Here is a 14,067-nt window from a genome sequence, read left to right on the forward strand (position 1 = left end):
ACTTAAGTTGGCTACATATTTTTATTTATTTATTTTGTTGTGTTTATTTATTAATCGTATTAATAAATTATTAATTACTTTTATTAATTATACCGCCCTATACGGGGCCCTCAGGGCGGTTCACATAATAAAATAAAGATATAAAACCAAAACATACATAATAAAAATAAAACGACAACCCAATAGGACGCCCCCCCCCCAAAAGCACATTTTAAAAGGGAATAGGTTTTTTATTGATTTTGGCTGGCAGCTGCCCCGCCCTGTCCTCACCCCCCCTACACCAACATACAGTACAGTGGTACCTCGGGTTAAGTACAGTGGTACCTCTGGTTACGTACTTAATTCGTTCCGGAGGTCCGTTCTTAACCTGAAACTGTTCTTAACCTGAAGCACCACTTTAGCTAATGGGGCCTCCTGCTGCCGCTGCGCCCCCAGCACGATTTCTGTTCTCATCCTGGAGCAAAGTTCTTAATCCGAGGTACTGTTTCTGGGTTAGTGGAGTCTGTAACCTGAAGCGTATGTAACCCGAGGTACCAGTATATATATATATCAGAAAGCGAAGGGAGAGAGAAGAGATGGGTCAGCAATTAGGATATGATAAACCTCCAAGCAAATGTCTGAATGCATTCTATTAAAAAATAAAAATAAAATCAACCGGGGGTGGGGGAGAGGGGATGGACGGACTTTTGCGGATCCGTCGTCTCCCCCCGTCCCCCCCATCCGCCGTCAGCCACTGGGCGCATTACATCACCCGAGCCGAGGAGGCAGCTGTGAATGGGAGTAGGTGGGGCTTGGGCTGCAGAAAGGCGGGGATCGGCGCTCCCCGTATAAAATAAAAAGCAGCTCCCGGCCGAGGCGCTCCCTGTTGCTTGTTGCCGGTGCTGAAGAGAGCCGAGGTCAGGCAGGTGGGCGCGCCGGAGGCAGAAGCGGCCAGTGAGTGGGGGGTCAGCCCGGAGTCAAGCCGTCGCCATGCGTGAGATCGTGCACATCCAGGCCGGCCAGTGTGGCAACCAGATAGGGGCGAAGGTATAGTCTGGACCAGGGCAGGGGAGGAAAGGAGGGCGTCTCTATTGTTACACACGCGCTGCAGGGAGTCGCCAATTACAGGCGTTCCACGCGTCTCTAACTCGGGTGGGGTTCAATGACCTCGGCCTCCTGCGCATCGAAGGAGCCTATTCAGCAACTCGGCATTTTTCTCTCTCTCTTTTTTATGTCTTCGTCTCACAATTTTGAGAGATCACCACCACTATCCCCGCTCGGGTCTGCTTCCTCGACGGCGCGTTCATCCTCTGCTGCAGCCGGTTCCTTTGTTACACGCCCCTTGCGGAGGGGAGGGAGGCGAATAGAAAATGCTGGTCGCGTTGGATAGCCCGTTCGTTGCCTTTGATGTGTGAGCTGCTAGTAGGAACCGGCGCTCTAATAAGGGGTCTAGAAAAAGGCGTTTTCTCATCACGCCTTGTAGGCACTTCATGCTTTGAGTCAGCGCTCATGTCACCAAGTGTCACACACACACACACACACACACACACACACACTTCGAAATCCGGGTGGTGGTGTTTTTGTGTGTGTGTGGATGGGACTGGATCTGGTGCTTTAACAATAATTTTATTTATACCCTGCCCATATGGCTGGGCTTCACCAGCCGCTTATTTTATTTTTGACAAGTAAGGGTAACTCAATTCCCAGCCACACCCTCAATGCTGGTACAGAGACAATATAGCCTTCAGTAAGTGGAGAGGGTCTATAGGCATCTCTAGGCTCACTGGTATCCTCATTCCTAATACGGTATTGGGCTAAATTCTGCAGTAAAGGGGATTTTAAGGTTCAATGAAAGGTACGCCATCTCCATGCTGCTTCCCTTGTGTAGATAGATTGTCACAGGTGCTTTCTCTGAATTCAGTTTGGGTAGATCATATGAGCCTATTCTTTTGAGCTTGACTTGTTTGGGGATCTGGTTGCCCCCGCTGGGCTTTCTGCTTCCCTTTTGTGGAAGGGAACTAAGAAATACTGAATTTGCTTTGAAAAGAGTTGGCGCTACCACCTTGGCAGGCTATGCCGTAATAGTGTGGTCCATGCAACATGTATCTCGAAGCTCTCAAGTGAATGGAAAGTGTTCTTTGATCTTCTGCAACATTGCAGGGCATTTCTCTGTGAGCACAAAGTACCCCCTCTCCCCCCACACCTTAGACCATAAGTGCTTGCTCAGAAAACATTGTCACAGATCTGGGGACACATGCCCACCGGTCCTTTCATAAGGGAGTTTCCCTAGCAGCTTCTAAGCTTGCCTTATCAATGATATGAAGCAAAGAGTGGCTTTCTGCTGCCATTTTGGTTATGACCATGGGCAGAGAGGCTGGTGCTGGTTTGGTTTTGTGTTTGAGCGAGCAGCACCACGAGACAATAGCCTTTCTAGCGCCGCTAAGGTGGGGCGCAAGTGGGTGTGTACATGGGCTTGGTGGCACCTTTTCCTCCCCACTCCTGCGCACAATGAAAGATCATCATTCAATTTTTAAATACGGTTAAAATTGAACAAAACCAGTAACATTCAAGACAGAGGCTTGAATTACAAAAGATAGGGCAGAGAAAATACCAATAAACATAAGGAGTGTTTGTGTGTTTTTTTAAGGAAAGCAGTACTGAAGAATTTTCTGCAGCCATCCTTTTCTCACTGCCCACCATGCAACGTATTTCAGAATTATAAACGGAGATTTTAAAGAGCTGTCAATGGCATCCTGGTGCATTGTGGCTTCCTTTGTGGGTTGCATGTGGAGTATTGCAGCGGTGCTGTTTCTTTGTGCTTCGAGCCGCTGTCAAGGCAGCCACCTGGGCTGCCAGAGCTCTTAAGGGTTTGCCTTGATCTGCCTCATTTCCCACGGCAGAAGCTCTTTTCAGCTGGGAATCTGGCAGCCCTGACAACGGGATTTTGGCAAGGCGTGCCAGCAAGCGGCATGTGGTTTTTTTTGGGGGGGGGGGGGGAGTCAGCCTTCTAGGCATTTCAAAGGCAGTTGCTAATAGCTCTCCAAAATTCCCATTCCAGTTCTGGGAAGTCATCAGCGATGAGCATGGAATTGACCCCACCGGCAGCTACCACGGAGACAGTGACCTACAGCTAGAGAGGATCAACGTCTACTACAATGAAGCGACTGGTAACCTTGGGGAGGGAGCGGGTGGGTGTGGGTGTGTGTGTGAGAGAGAGAGGAGGGAGGGAGGGAGGCCGGGGAGGAAAGCTGCTGATAGATTCTTCAAAAAATGTCACGGGCACTGGGAGAGCAGCGTGACAAAACCCTGGCAAGCCGGGGCCTTTAAGCAGCTATTGAAATCCTTGGCAACGCTTTAATGCCTACTTAAAATTCAAGCCTGGTTTCATTAGGCTGTTCCCTTTAAATGTGCACCTCCCCCACTCCTTTTATCTGTTTAGAGAGTTGCTGTGTCTCTCCGGTGAATAGTAATGAGGTTGCCAAGAGCATAGGAGCTGCCTTGTGTTGGGTTTTGTGTGGCTTCCCCTCCCCTCCCCAGCCCATGAAATCTGCTGACAGCAGGTCTGTAACGCTGAGTGTCTTTTGTCGTCCCCGCCGCCACCACTGCAGGTAACAAGTACGTGCCCCGTGCCATCCTTGTGGACTTGGAGCCTGGCACAATGGACTCAGTCAGGTCTGGACCTTTTGGGCAGATCTTTAGACCTGACAACTTTGTCTTTGGTAAGTGTTTCATCGTGGCTGTTCTAAAACGGGTGGCCCAAGCGAAAATGAACTCGGAAGCTCAGGTCCTCTCTGCCTAGATCAAGGGTTTGCTGGCTAGAAATCTACCAATCTGTTCCAGTTCACCTTCAGTACCTCCTCTTCTCCTCCACTAAGCAAAGCATAAATGCTACAATCAGCTTGGCTTGAAGCCAGTTGGCATTCACTGCCATCATCATGTGCGGTCCTCTTCAAAGTTGTCAGGCATCAATCTCTGCGTAGGGTTCTGCTATTATGAGCTTTCACAATAGGAGTAGGATGGAGAAGTATACGTTCCCTGTTTCCCATGTGATGAAGAACCCTTTTCTGTATTGGCAGAAAAATGGGTCAAGGGATCATTCCTGCATTTCTCCCACAGTGAAATGGATGAGATATTCTGCGATTTGAGGCATATTGCCGCAAGAGAAAGGGCAGCCCTCTCTCCCTTAAGACCGTGGATAGCTCAGTCGATAGAGCATGAGACGCTTAATCGCAGGGTTGTGAGTTCGAGATTCCTGCATTGCAGGGAGTTGGACTAGATGACCCTTGGTGTCCCTTCCAACTCGACAGTTCTATGATTCTATGTGTCAGGCAGGGGCTGGCCAGTGTCGGATGCCAGAGACTGGTCTGACTTGGACAAGGAAGGCAGACAGTCACAGACAGAGCAGCCTTTAACAGAGGAAGGGGGTAATTGCCCCCTTCCTTCAGTGTTCTCAGTAACAGAATAGTAGATTAAGAAACCTCGGAGGAGGAGGAGATAGACAGCCCTGATAAAGTTGCTAGGCAACCAGGAGGGAGGGAGAGTTTGGAAGGCTCTTACTTTGAGAGCGTCGGGGATGTTCCTCTCTCCCCTAACATCCCCTCTCCCCTCGGACTAGGAGGCAGGAAAGGGTTAAGGAGCAACGAAAGGACAGGGAATCAGCGCCCTTAGTGCTGCAAAAGGGGAGGAGATTCAGAGTGAACAACTGATACCTAGAGAGAAGTTCGCTCAGTGCTGCTCTCTTTGTGTTATTGTAAATAGACTATAAACCTGTCAGAGGCACATTAATTCTTATTGGAAACTCCTGTCCATATCTGCAGACCTGACACTATGCTAGATTGACCATGGATCCCTGTTGCATGCAAATTTCTTGGCCATGCGGTTTAGCGTTTGCATGCAAATAAATATTTGGAGAAGATATATGAGGGAAATACCAATGTTCTAGCACTTGATGGATACACTACGCTTATCCAAGAACTCAACAGAACCATTTCTAAGGGCTGTTACAGACTGTGCCCCCCCCCCAAAGAGGTCATAACCAAAATCTTAAAGGAAATGTACATTTTGGCTCAAGCTGGCTTGCTTTAGCAGTTTCACCCTTTACACATTGAAAGTGTTGGCAGCTGTAGGTTCTGCCTGTTCATCACCTCTCCACTTCCTCCTCTAGGCCAGAGTGGTGCTGGGAACAACTGGGCCAAGGGCCACTACACGGAGGGAGCTGAGCTGGTGGACTCTGTGCTGGATGTGGTAAGGAAGGAGTCTGAGAGTTGCGACTGCTTGCAGGGCTTTCAGCTGACCCATTCCCTGGGTGGTGGCACAGGCTCTGGGATGGGGACGCTCCTCATCAGCAAGATCCGGGAGGAGTATCCTGACCGGATCATGAACACGTTCAGTGTGATGCCGTCCCCTAAGGTGTCGGACACAGTGGTGGAGCCCTACAATGCCACGCTGTCCGTCCACCAGCTGGTGGAGAACACGGATGAAACCTACTGTATTGACAATGAGGCCTTGTACGATATCTGCTTCCGCACACTCAAACTCACCACTCCGACGTACGGGGACCTCAACCACTTGGTGTCGGCCACCATGAGCGGCGTCACCACCTGCCTGCGGTTCCCTGGCCAACTGAATGCCGACCTCCGCAAGCTGGCGGTCAACATGGTGCCATTCCCTCGCCTGCACTTCTTCATGCCCGGTTTTGCTCCCCTCACGAGCCGCGGAAGCCAGCAGTACCGGGCCCTGACAGTGCCAGAGCTGACCCAGCAAATGTTCGATTCCAAGAACATGATGGCGGCCTGTGACCCACGCCACGGGCGCTACCTGACGGTGGCGGCCATTTTCCGGGGCAGAATGTCCATGAAGGAAGTGGACGAGCAGATGCTCAACGTCCAGAACAAGAACAGCAGCTACTTTGTGGAGTGGATCCCCAACAACGTGAAGACGGCCGTGTGCGACATCCCTCCGCGAGGCCTCAAGATGTCCGCCACCTTCATTGGCAACAGCACGGCCATCCAGGAGCTGTTCAAGAGGATCTCTGAGCAGTTCACGGCCATGTTCCGCCGAAAGGCCTTCCTGCACTGGTACACCGGAGAGGGCATGGATGAGATGGAGTTCACGGAGGCCGAGAGCAACATGAACGACCTGGTCTCTGAATACCAGCAATATCAAGACGCCACAGCAGACGAGCAAGGAGAGTTTGAGGAGGAAGGCGAGGAGGACGAGGCTTAGGATCACGGTGGTTTAGTGCAGCGGGGCAAGTTTAGTGCAATGGGGCCAGTGTTTTGGGGCACAGTCTGTTCAGCTCTGCTGATGCATGCTTTTTCAGTTCAACTTGGTGCTTTCTCTGCTGGCTTTGTCAGCAGATTTACTCGTTGTGTAACAGTAGTTGCAAAAGAGTTATGAAAAAGTCTTCTGTCTAAATGTCTGATACAAACATAAAAGGCATTTGTGTTTCACGCTGTTGTCTGGATTCTTTTATTGTGTTGTAAAACTGCAGAGCAGAAATGAAGCCAAGTCAGGGAACAGTGGGAAATTATTATGCTACTTCTGCGACAGAAGTGTTGCAGCCATCATGCAAGTAAATAAAATGTGAATGAACTGGACCGATTATTAGAATGCTACATACTCTTCCAATTAACATTTGGCACTGGAAAAGTATTTGACCAAAGAACAAACAGGCATGTTCTTTGTAATATATTTAGATGATTATGCTCTCCTTGGGGTGCTAACTGTCATCCTTAGGCTTCTTGGTGTGTTTCCTAATTGAGCAATGAGGGACCTGTGATATTGTTGGACTCTAACTCCCATCAGCCCCAGTGAACATGGTGAGTGGGAATTTTAGTCCAACATCACTTGAAAGGTCACAGAATACACACCCCTATTTAAGGAAGCTGGAGTATACTTTGAAGGCAATGGCCAGAAACATGTTTTCAACAGTGTCATCATAAGTCTGAAGCCCTGACATTAAGGAGTACTGTTGTCCATTGAAAAGTAAGTTGCTACTTTACCCCTAATTGATGCAACAAGAATTACAACACAAATTTCCTTTTTCCTGCAGATGGTCCCTCAATAGAGGTGTCTAAGTAATTGGTCTACCAATACCCATTTTAGGAATTGCACTCATGTTCGTTGCAGTGAGGAATTGTTTTCTTTTAGTCAAGGTTTTTTGTTTTTGTTTTTTAAAAACCTAATCACACTCATCTTCAAAGAGGAGAGTCAAGACCTTAGCCTAAAACCAATTGTTTGAAGGTGTGGTAAATGATTATCATAATTACAGGAAAACAAGATTGGGCCTGTGCCTCTGAAGCTTCCTGAGAACGCAGAAGATTGCGGCCAGTGATGGTAAGACTTGAGGTTGTCCTTCAGATCACTACAGGCACCCGGAACCTTGGAGGAGTGGCTGCTGAGAATATAATTTGCTGAGGCAATGTGCGGAACCTGCCTGTTGACTCTTCCTCGGTTAAACAGGCAAATCTGTCCTTTCGCTCTCCACAGACAAGTTTTCCTTCATGCTGTTCTGCTGCTGCAGGGTAAAAGAGGGTGAAAAAATGGTTTCCTTTACCAGCTTCCTAGGACTGGGACAGGAACCTATTTTTCTGCATTCCCTAGGGCAGGCATTCTATAGGGAATAATGCGGGGGGGGGCAGTGTTTCCCAAACTTGGGTCTATAGTTGCTCTTGGAGTACAACTTGAATTCTCATCCCAATAGCTCCCTTGTGAGGAAGATGTCTGGGATTCTTTAGTTGTGGTTCCTGCATTGCAGCAGTACCTATTTATCTACTTGCACTGGCGTGCTTTCGGACTGCTAGGCTGGCAGGAGCTGGGGCAGAGCAACAGGAGCTCACCCCGTTTTGGGGATTCGAACTGCCAACCTTCTGATCAGCAAGCCCAAGAGGCTCAGTGGTTCAGACCACAGCACCACCCGTGTTTAAGCAGCATGTGTGGCATCCTATGATCAACAAACCTCACACCTGCAATCCACAGAACTGAGTGTACCAGTGTTCATGCTGATCCTCTCAACAGCCTACAAGGGATCACTCTGGGTTAGGAGTCAGCAAACCTTTTTTAGCAGGGGGCCGGTCCACTGTCCCTCAGACCTTGAAGAAGAAGAAGAGTTTGGATTTGATATCCCGCTTTATCACTACCCAAAGGACTCTCAAAGTGGCTAACATTCTCCTTTCCCTTCCTCCCCCACAACAAACACTCTGTGAGGTGAGTGGGGCTGAGAGACTTCAAAGAAGTGTGACTGGCCCAAGGTCACCCAGCAGCTGCATGTGGAGGAGCGGAGACGCGAACCCGGTTCCCCAGATTACGAGACTACTGCTCTTAACCACTACACCACACTGGCTCTCAGCGGGGGGGGGGGGGGGGGGAGGGGGGGAGAGAGACTATATTTTGAAGGGAAAAAATTGAACGAATCCCTATGCCCCACAAATAACCCAGAGATGCATTTTAAATAAAAGCACACATTCTACTCATGTAAAAACAGGCTGATTCCCGGACTGTCCACGGGCCGGATTTAGAAGGCGATTGGGCCAGATCCAGCCCCTGGGCCTTAATTTGTTTACCCATGTTCTGGATGATACACAGCCAAGAACCACAGCACCATCTCCTCAGGTCATTATCTTTTCCTTTGAAATACCACATTTCATTGTCCCTGGGGAAACATTTTGAATATAAACATTTTGCCCTCTTTCAACCAACAGGAGGGCTGGAGCTAAATATAAAATACATAAGTAGTAAGGAAAAAACAACAACCTATGAAACGTTTCCCCTGATTTTGTACTCCATTCTTAAGAATTAAGTGATACCTAGAGACATTTAATTCAATGGGCTTAAGGGTGCATATTTTTGTTATACGAGCTGCTAATGCCCTTCTGCATCCTTATGAGAAATCATCTCACCGTGTTTTGTATCTGGGTGCATGAGCAGTTGCTGTCCTTTTTCTGTGGGTGAGCTTACGCCAAATAAACATTACTAGTATCAGATAACAGGTCTAGCATATCTGGTGGCAGAGCAATGATGAAGCCTGGGTAGACTTGGCATCTGAGAAACATGTACTTCACATCTACCCATCTGCTTTTCTCAATGGATAGACCTGCTGTCCATCTGCTGGTGTATCCGAGATCCAAATGTCTTTTCACTCCCTGGTGAAACTCTCAGCTTTTTCCCTGGCTGCCTTCACCTTCTCCAGCCCTTATTAATTACACGGCTGCTACTTCACTTTTTTATTTTTTTATTGTATTTACAGTATATACCACCCTATACCTGTGGGTTTCAAGGCAGTTCACAAATAAAATCAAGATAGGTAAAGGTAAAGGGACCCCTGACCATTAGGTCCAGTCGTGACCGACTCTGGGGTTGCGGCGCTCATCTCGCTTTATTGGCCGAGGGAGCCGGCGTACAGCTTCCGGGTCATGTGGGCAGCATGACTAAGCTGCTTCTGGCGAACCAGAGCAGTGCACAGAAACGCCGTTTACCTTCCCGCCGGAGCGGTACCTATTTATCTACTTGCACTTTGATGTGCTTTCAAACTGCTAGGTTGGCAGGAGCAGGGACCAAGCAACAGGAGCTCACCCCATCATGGGGATTCGAACTGCTGACCTTCTGATCAGCAAGTCCTAGGCTCTGTGGTTTAACCCACAGCACCACCCGCGTCCAAAATCAAGATATAGAACCACAAAATGCATAATAAAACAACAACAACAAACCAGTATCTCCCCACCACACACACACACACAAAACACATTTTAAAAGGGCATAGAATGTCAATCAGATCAACCAAAGGGCTGGTTAAAAAGGAACATTTTGGCTGGTGCCTAAAGCTGTACAATGAAGGCACCAGGCGAACTTCCCTGGGGAGAGCATTCCACAGACGGGGAGCCACTGCAGAGAAGGCCAGTTCTCGTGTTGTCACCCTTTGGACCTCTTGAGGAGGGAGCACACAAAGAAGGGCCTCAGAATATGATCTCAGGGTCCAGGTAGGTTCATATGGAAAGAGGTGGTCCTTAAGGTATTGCGGTCCTGAGCCATTTAAGGCTTTATAGCCTGCATGCTGCCTTTCCCAAAGAAACTCCCCATTCCCCCCGCCGCCACCAAACACTAGATTAAAAACATTAGACTACACATCAGGGCTGTCATATGCAACCTTCTTGCTTCGGCAACATGAGTAGAACAAAACAGGGATGCTTTGCAGGATGGATATAACCCACACACTTCCAGCCAGTGTCCTGATCTTGGCATAATAGAAACAGACTTGGTCTGCTTTGGTGTAAACAGAATAATATTCAAAAATGTTGACAGAGTAAAAAAAAGCCCAAAGACCTGGCTTAGAAATATAGTACATTCCTGTCTTTGCTGCTGCATTTTGTTTTTTAAGTTGACTCACTGCTCCCCAAGCAGAGCTGCCCTAAAATCCTATATACCTGCACTGTTTTCTATGGGTCAGCAGGAATAACTTCTCCCCCCAAATACACCTGCAGCAAAGAATTAATAGCAAACCAAAACTGTAGATATTAGGTGTTTCTCTCTAGCCTTGTCTAATTGGATGGATCATCTTTTCTAAGTGTTAGTTGTTGGTCTGATTTCATTCATTGACTTAAAATGCCAAAAGGTGGGAGCAGGTTAGTTTCTCACAAAGCATGCTGAAAACTAGCTCTTTGTCTCAACCAAGGCCAGTGATCTGGGGGTTATGATTTTTGTGGAGGAAGATGCCCTTGCTGCCACATGGATGTTCATGGATCTCCGGAACATTAACCTTGCATGCATCGCGCAATGAGGCACCAAATATGGAATGGTGCTGCAGAGCCACATCTCTGTGTGTGTCCCTGATATTCAGACATTAAGTGCGGGTGTCTTCAAAGGAAAGCTGATGTGCAGAGCCTTTCCTTGGTAGATGCAATGAGGTGCTTGTCCCTTGGTACACACAGGGAATAAAGTTGCACACAACACCAAGGAGAGCTGCAAAAATATGAGCTGGCTTTCAAGGTATGGTCTCTTGGGCAGAAGGGACTTCTGGGTGATCCCTCAAAGGAACCTTTCATCTCCTGGCAATTTCAGCAAACAAAAAGTAACAAATCATTAAAATCAAACAGCTCATTAAAGAGAGCTCTCTATAAGCACTAAAATACTTTGTTGTTCAACAGGAATCCTAGGCCTTAAAATAAACACACAGAGTATGTTTGCATTTTTTGTCATTTAAGTTTGAAAATGCAGGAAATTAGAAAGCAGATGGGATAAAATTGAGGGTGGGAGAAGATCCAAAGAAAGAAGAATGGCAGTTCAAGATGATGGGAGTATGCAGAATCAGTGGGTCTAACCAGAAGAATAGGAGAATGATGGGGAAATAATTGTAAACAAGTGAAAATGCTAGCAGGATTAAGGTAAATGCAACAGTAAAAATCATGCTGAGGTAATATTTAAAGGGAGGCGATTTAGATGGTTAGAACAGAATATGTGATATGACTTATATGCACAACCTTTTAAATATGCCTCTTTGAGCTCTTAAACAAGGCATGTTGGCTGACAGTATCTAAACAGCCAAGAAGAAGAAGATATGCAGCTAAGGACTGTTGCCTGTCACCCCAATCTCCAAGAAGTGTGAGAGTCCAGGGGTTTCAGACGCTTACCCAGGGTCCAGGATTCCTACTAGAAATGAGGCACAGCAGAAACTGTGGTGTCTTTTGTGGGAGAGACTGCTTTTCTCTACAAATCAGCCATGTCCTCGCCACCCTGGTAGGCTCGAAGATTTTTGGCATGCTGGACTTGGCCCAGTCCTACCAGCAGTTACCAGTGGACGAGGCCACTGCTGAGGCACAGACTCAGTGTCACGCACAGGGGCGCATTCCGTGTCAAGTGGCTGCAATTTGGCATCAGCGTGGCACCATGCATATTCCGAAATCTCATGGAGTCTCTCCTCAAAGGAATTACTGGCGTCACCTCCTTCTTCTATGATGTGTTGATCGCTGGGGCCACACCAGGGGAGTTTGGGGACCGACTCCACACCATCCTGCACCGTTTCCAGATGTCTGGCCTCAAGGTGAAGTGGGGAAAGTGTCTGCTAGGAGTGCAACAGGTAGACTTTCTGGGGTTTATGGTGGATACAGACGGAGTCCACCCAACCGGGGACAAGGTGCAGGCTATTTGCGACACCCCGGCACCTAAGTGTAAGGCCGAAATCCAGACCTTCTTGGGACTATTGAACTACTACCATGCTTTCTTACCTCACAAGGCAGCGGTAGCAGAGCCCCTACACAGACTGTTAGACAAACAGGCCCCATGGGTTTGGGGGCAGCGCCAGGAAGCCGCTCGTCTCAAACTCAGTCCTGGTGCACTTTGACAAGAGGCTGCCGGTGGTGCTGGCATGTGATGCCTCGCCCTACGGCGTCAGCACCATCCTGGGGCACCAACTTCTGGATGGGAGAGAGGTGCCGGTTGCCTACTTTTCCCAGACCCTCTCCGCAGCCAAGAGGAACTAATCGCAAATAGACAAAGAGGGTCTGGCAATCGTGAAGGGAGTAAAGAAATTTCATGATTTCTTGTTCTGGTGCCCCTTCACCGTGGCGACCACTGCTCAGCCTGTCCACTGCTCAGCCTGTTTGCCCTTGAGAAGCAGACCCTCAAGTACTGTCACCCCATGTCCTCAGGTGGTCAATTTTCCTTGCTGGCTACCAGTATACACTGATCCACTGGCCTGGGAAGGTGATGGGCCATGCAGACACCTTCAGCAGGCTGCCATTACCAGAGACCGGCCCCGACCCAGCACCCGCACAAGAGGTCATGAGCCTGGAACAGCTTCCCGACAGCCCCATTCAGGCGCTGGAAGTAGCGCCCCACCCCTCGAAGGATAGGGTCATCTCCCAGGTCTTGAACTGGGTGTGGTGGAGATAGTCCAGTAGCAACCCCGGGCTGGAATTCGCAGACTAAACGACCCGCAAACACAAACTGTCGGCCCACAAGGGGTGCCTGTTATGGGGAAGAAGGGTGGTCATTCCCCAGCCAAAAGGTCCTCGCAGCCCAACACGAAACACACTCAGGGGTAGTGAGAATGAAGACACTCACAAGGAGTTATCTGTGGTGCCTGGGGAATGACGGGGAGATAGAGGCCTGGGTTAAATACTGCCAGACCTGCCAGGAGGCCTGCCCAGATCCCCCGAGGGCTCCCGTCCAACCCTGGGAGTCCGCCCAAGCACCGTGGTCCCACCTGCATGTGGACTTTGCTGGCCCCTTCTTCGTAGTGGTGGACTTGTACTACAAATGGCTGGAGGTTGCCCTGGTACCATCCACTCCTACGGCCGTGGCCATCCGAGTACTACGTAGGCTGTTCATGACCCATGGGCTCCCTGACACCCTCATGCATGTTCCGGGTAACGGAACAACATTCACATCAGAGGAGTTCCAGACCTTCACAGCACAAAATGCCATCCACCACACATGATTGGCGCCGTTCCACCCTGCCACCAACGGTCAAGCAGAGCGCATGGTGCAGACCAACAAGGACGCCTTTCACTGCATAACGCAAGGGGAATGGGAATACCGCCTAGTTGCATTTCTCCTAGCCCAGCCCAGCACCCCCAGCACAACGACTGGCCAAAGCCCAGTGGACTCATGGGTCAGCGCCTCACAACAAGACTGGACCGCCTTCACCCCAGCTTCAACCAGAGCCAGGGCCTTTTCAACTCTGGCTCTGGCCTGGTGGAACGCTCTGTCTCATGAGACCAGGGCCCTGCAGGATCTGATTTCTTTCCGCAGGGCCTGTAAGACAGAGTTGTTCCGCCTGGCCTTCGGCTTGGAGCCAATTTGATTCCCTCCCTCTCTTTCTTTTTTCTTTTCCTTCTCCTCCTGCGATGAGGCTACATTTTAATATTTTAATGTTTCATTATTTTAATGTTGTATTTTAATTTTGTTTTTAAGTTGTAATCATTCAACTTGTTTTTATTATTGCTTGTAAGCCGCTCTGAGCCCAGCCTTGGCTGGGGAGGGCGGGGTATAAATAAAAATTATTATTATTATTATTATTATCACCTTGCCAATAAAGGTCCGTATAGTTAACGCTATGGTTTTCCCAGTAGTGATGTATGGAAGTGAGAGCTG

General features: G+C 48.8%; 1 protein-coding gene across 1 annotated transcript; it reads left to right on the forward strand.

The window, feature by feature from the left end:
• Positions 1–859: 859 nt before the first annotated feature.
• On the forward strand, positions 860–6,431 carry LOC310681572 (tubulin beta-2 chain). The gene is made up of 4 exons (XM_083449558.1): positions 860–1,026; positions 3,038–3,146; positions 3,588–3,698; positions 5,144–6,431. The coding sequence occupies exons 1-4, from the start codon at positions 970–972 to the stop codon at positions 6,202–6,204; spliced, it is 1,338 nt and encodes a 445-aa protein (XP_083305684.1). The 5' UTR covers positions 860–969; the 3' UTR covers positions 6,205–6,431.
• The last annotated feature ends 7,636 nt before the right edge of the window (positions 6,432–14,067 follow it).

The sequence above is a fragment of the Podarcis tiliguerta genome (genome assembly GCF_965153285.1).
Source record: "Podarcis tiliguerta genome assembly, chromosome: 7".
Classification (NCBI taxonomy): domain Eukaryota; kingdom Metazoa; phylum Chordata; class Lepidosauria; order Squamata; family Lacertidae; genus Podarcis; species Podarcis tiliguerta.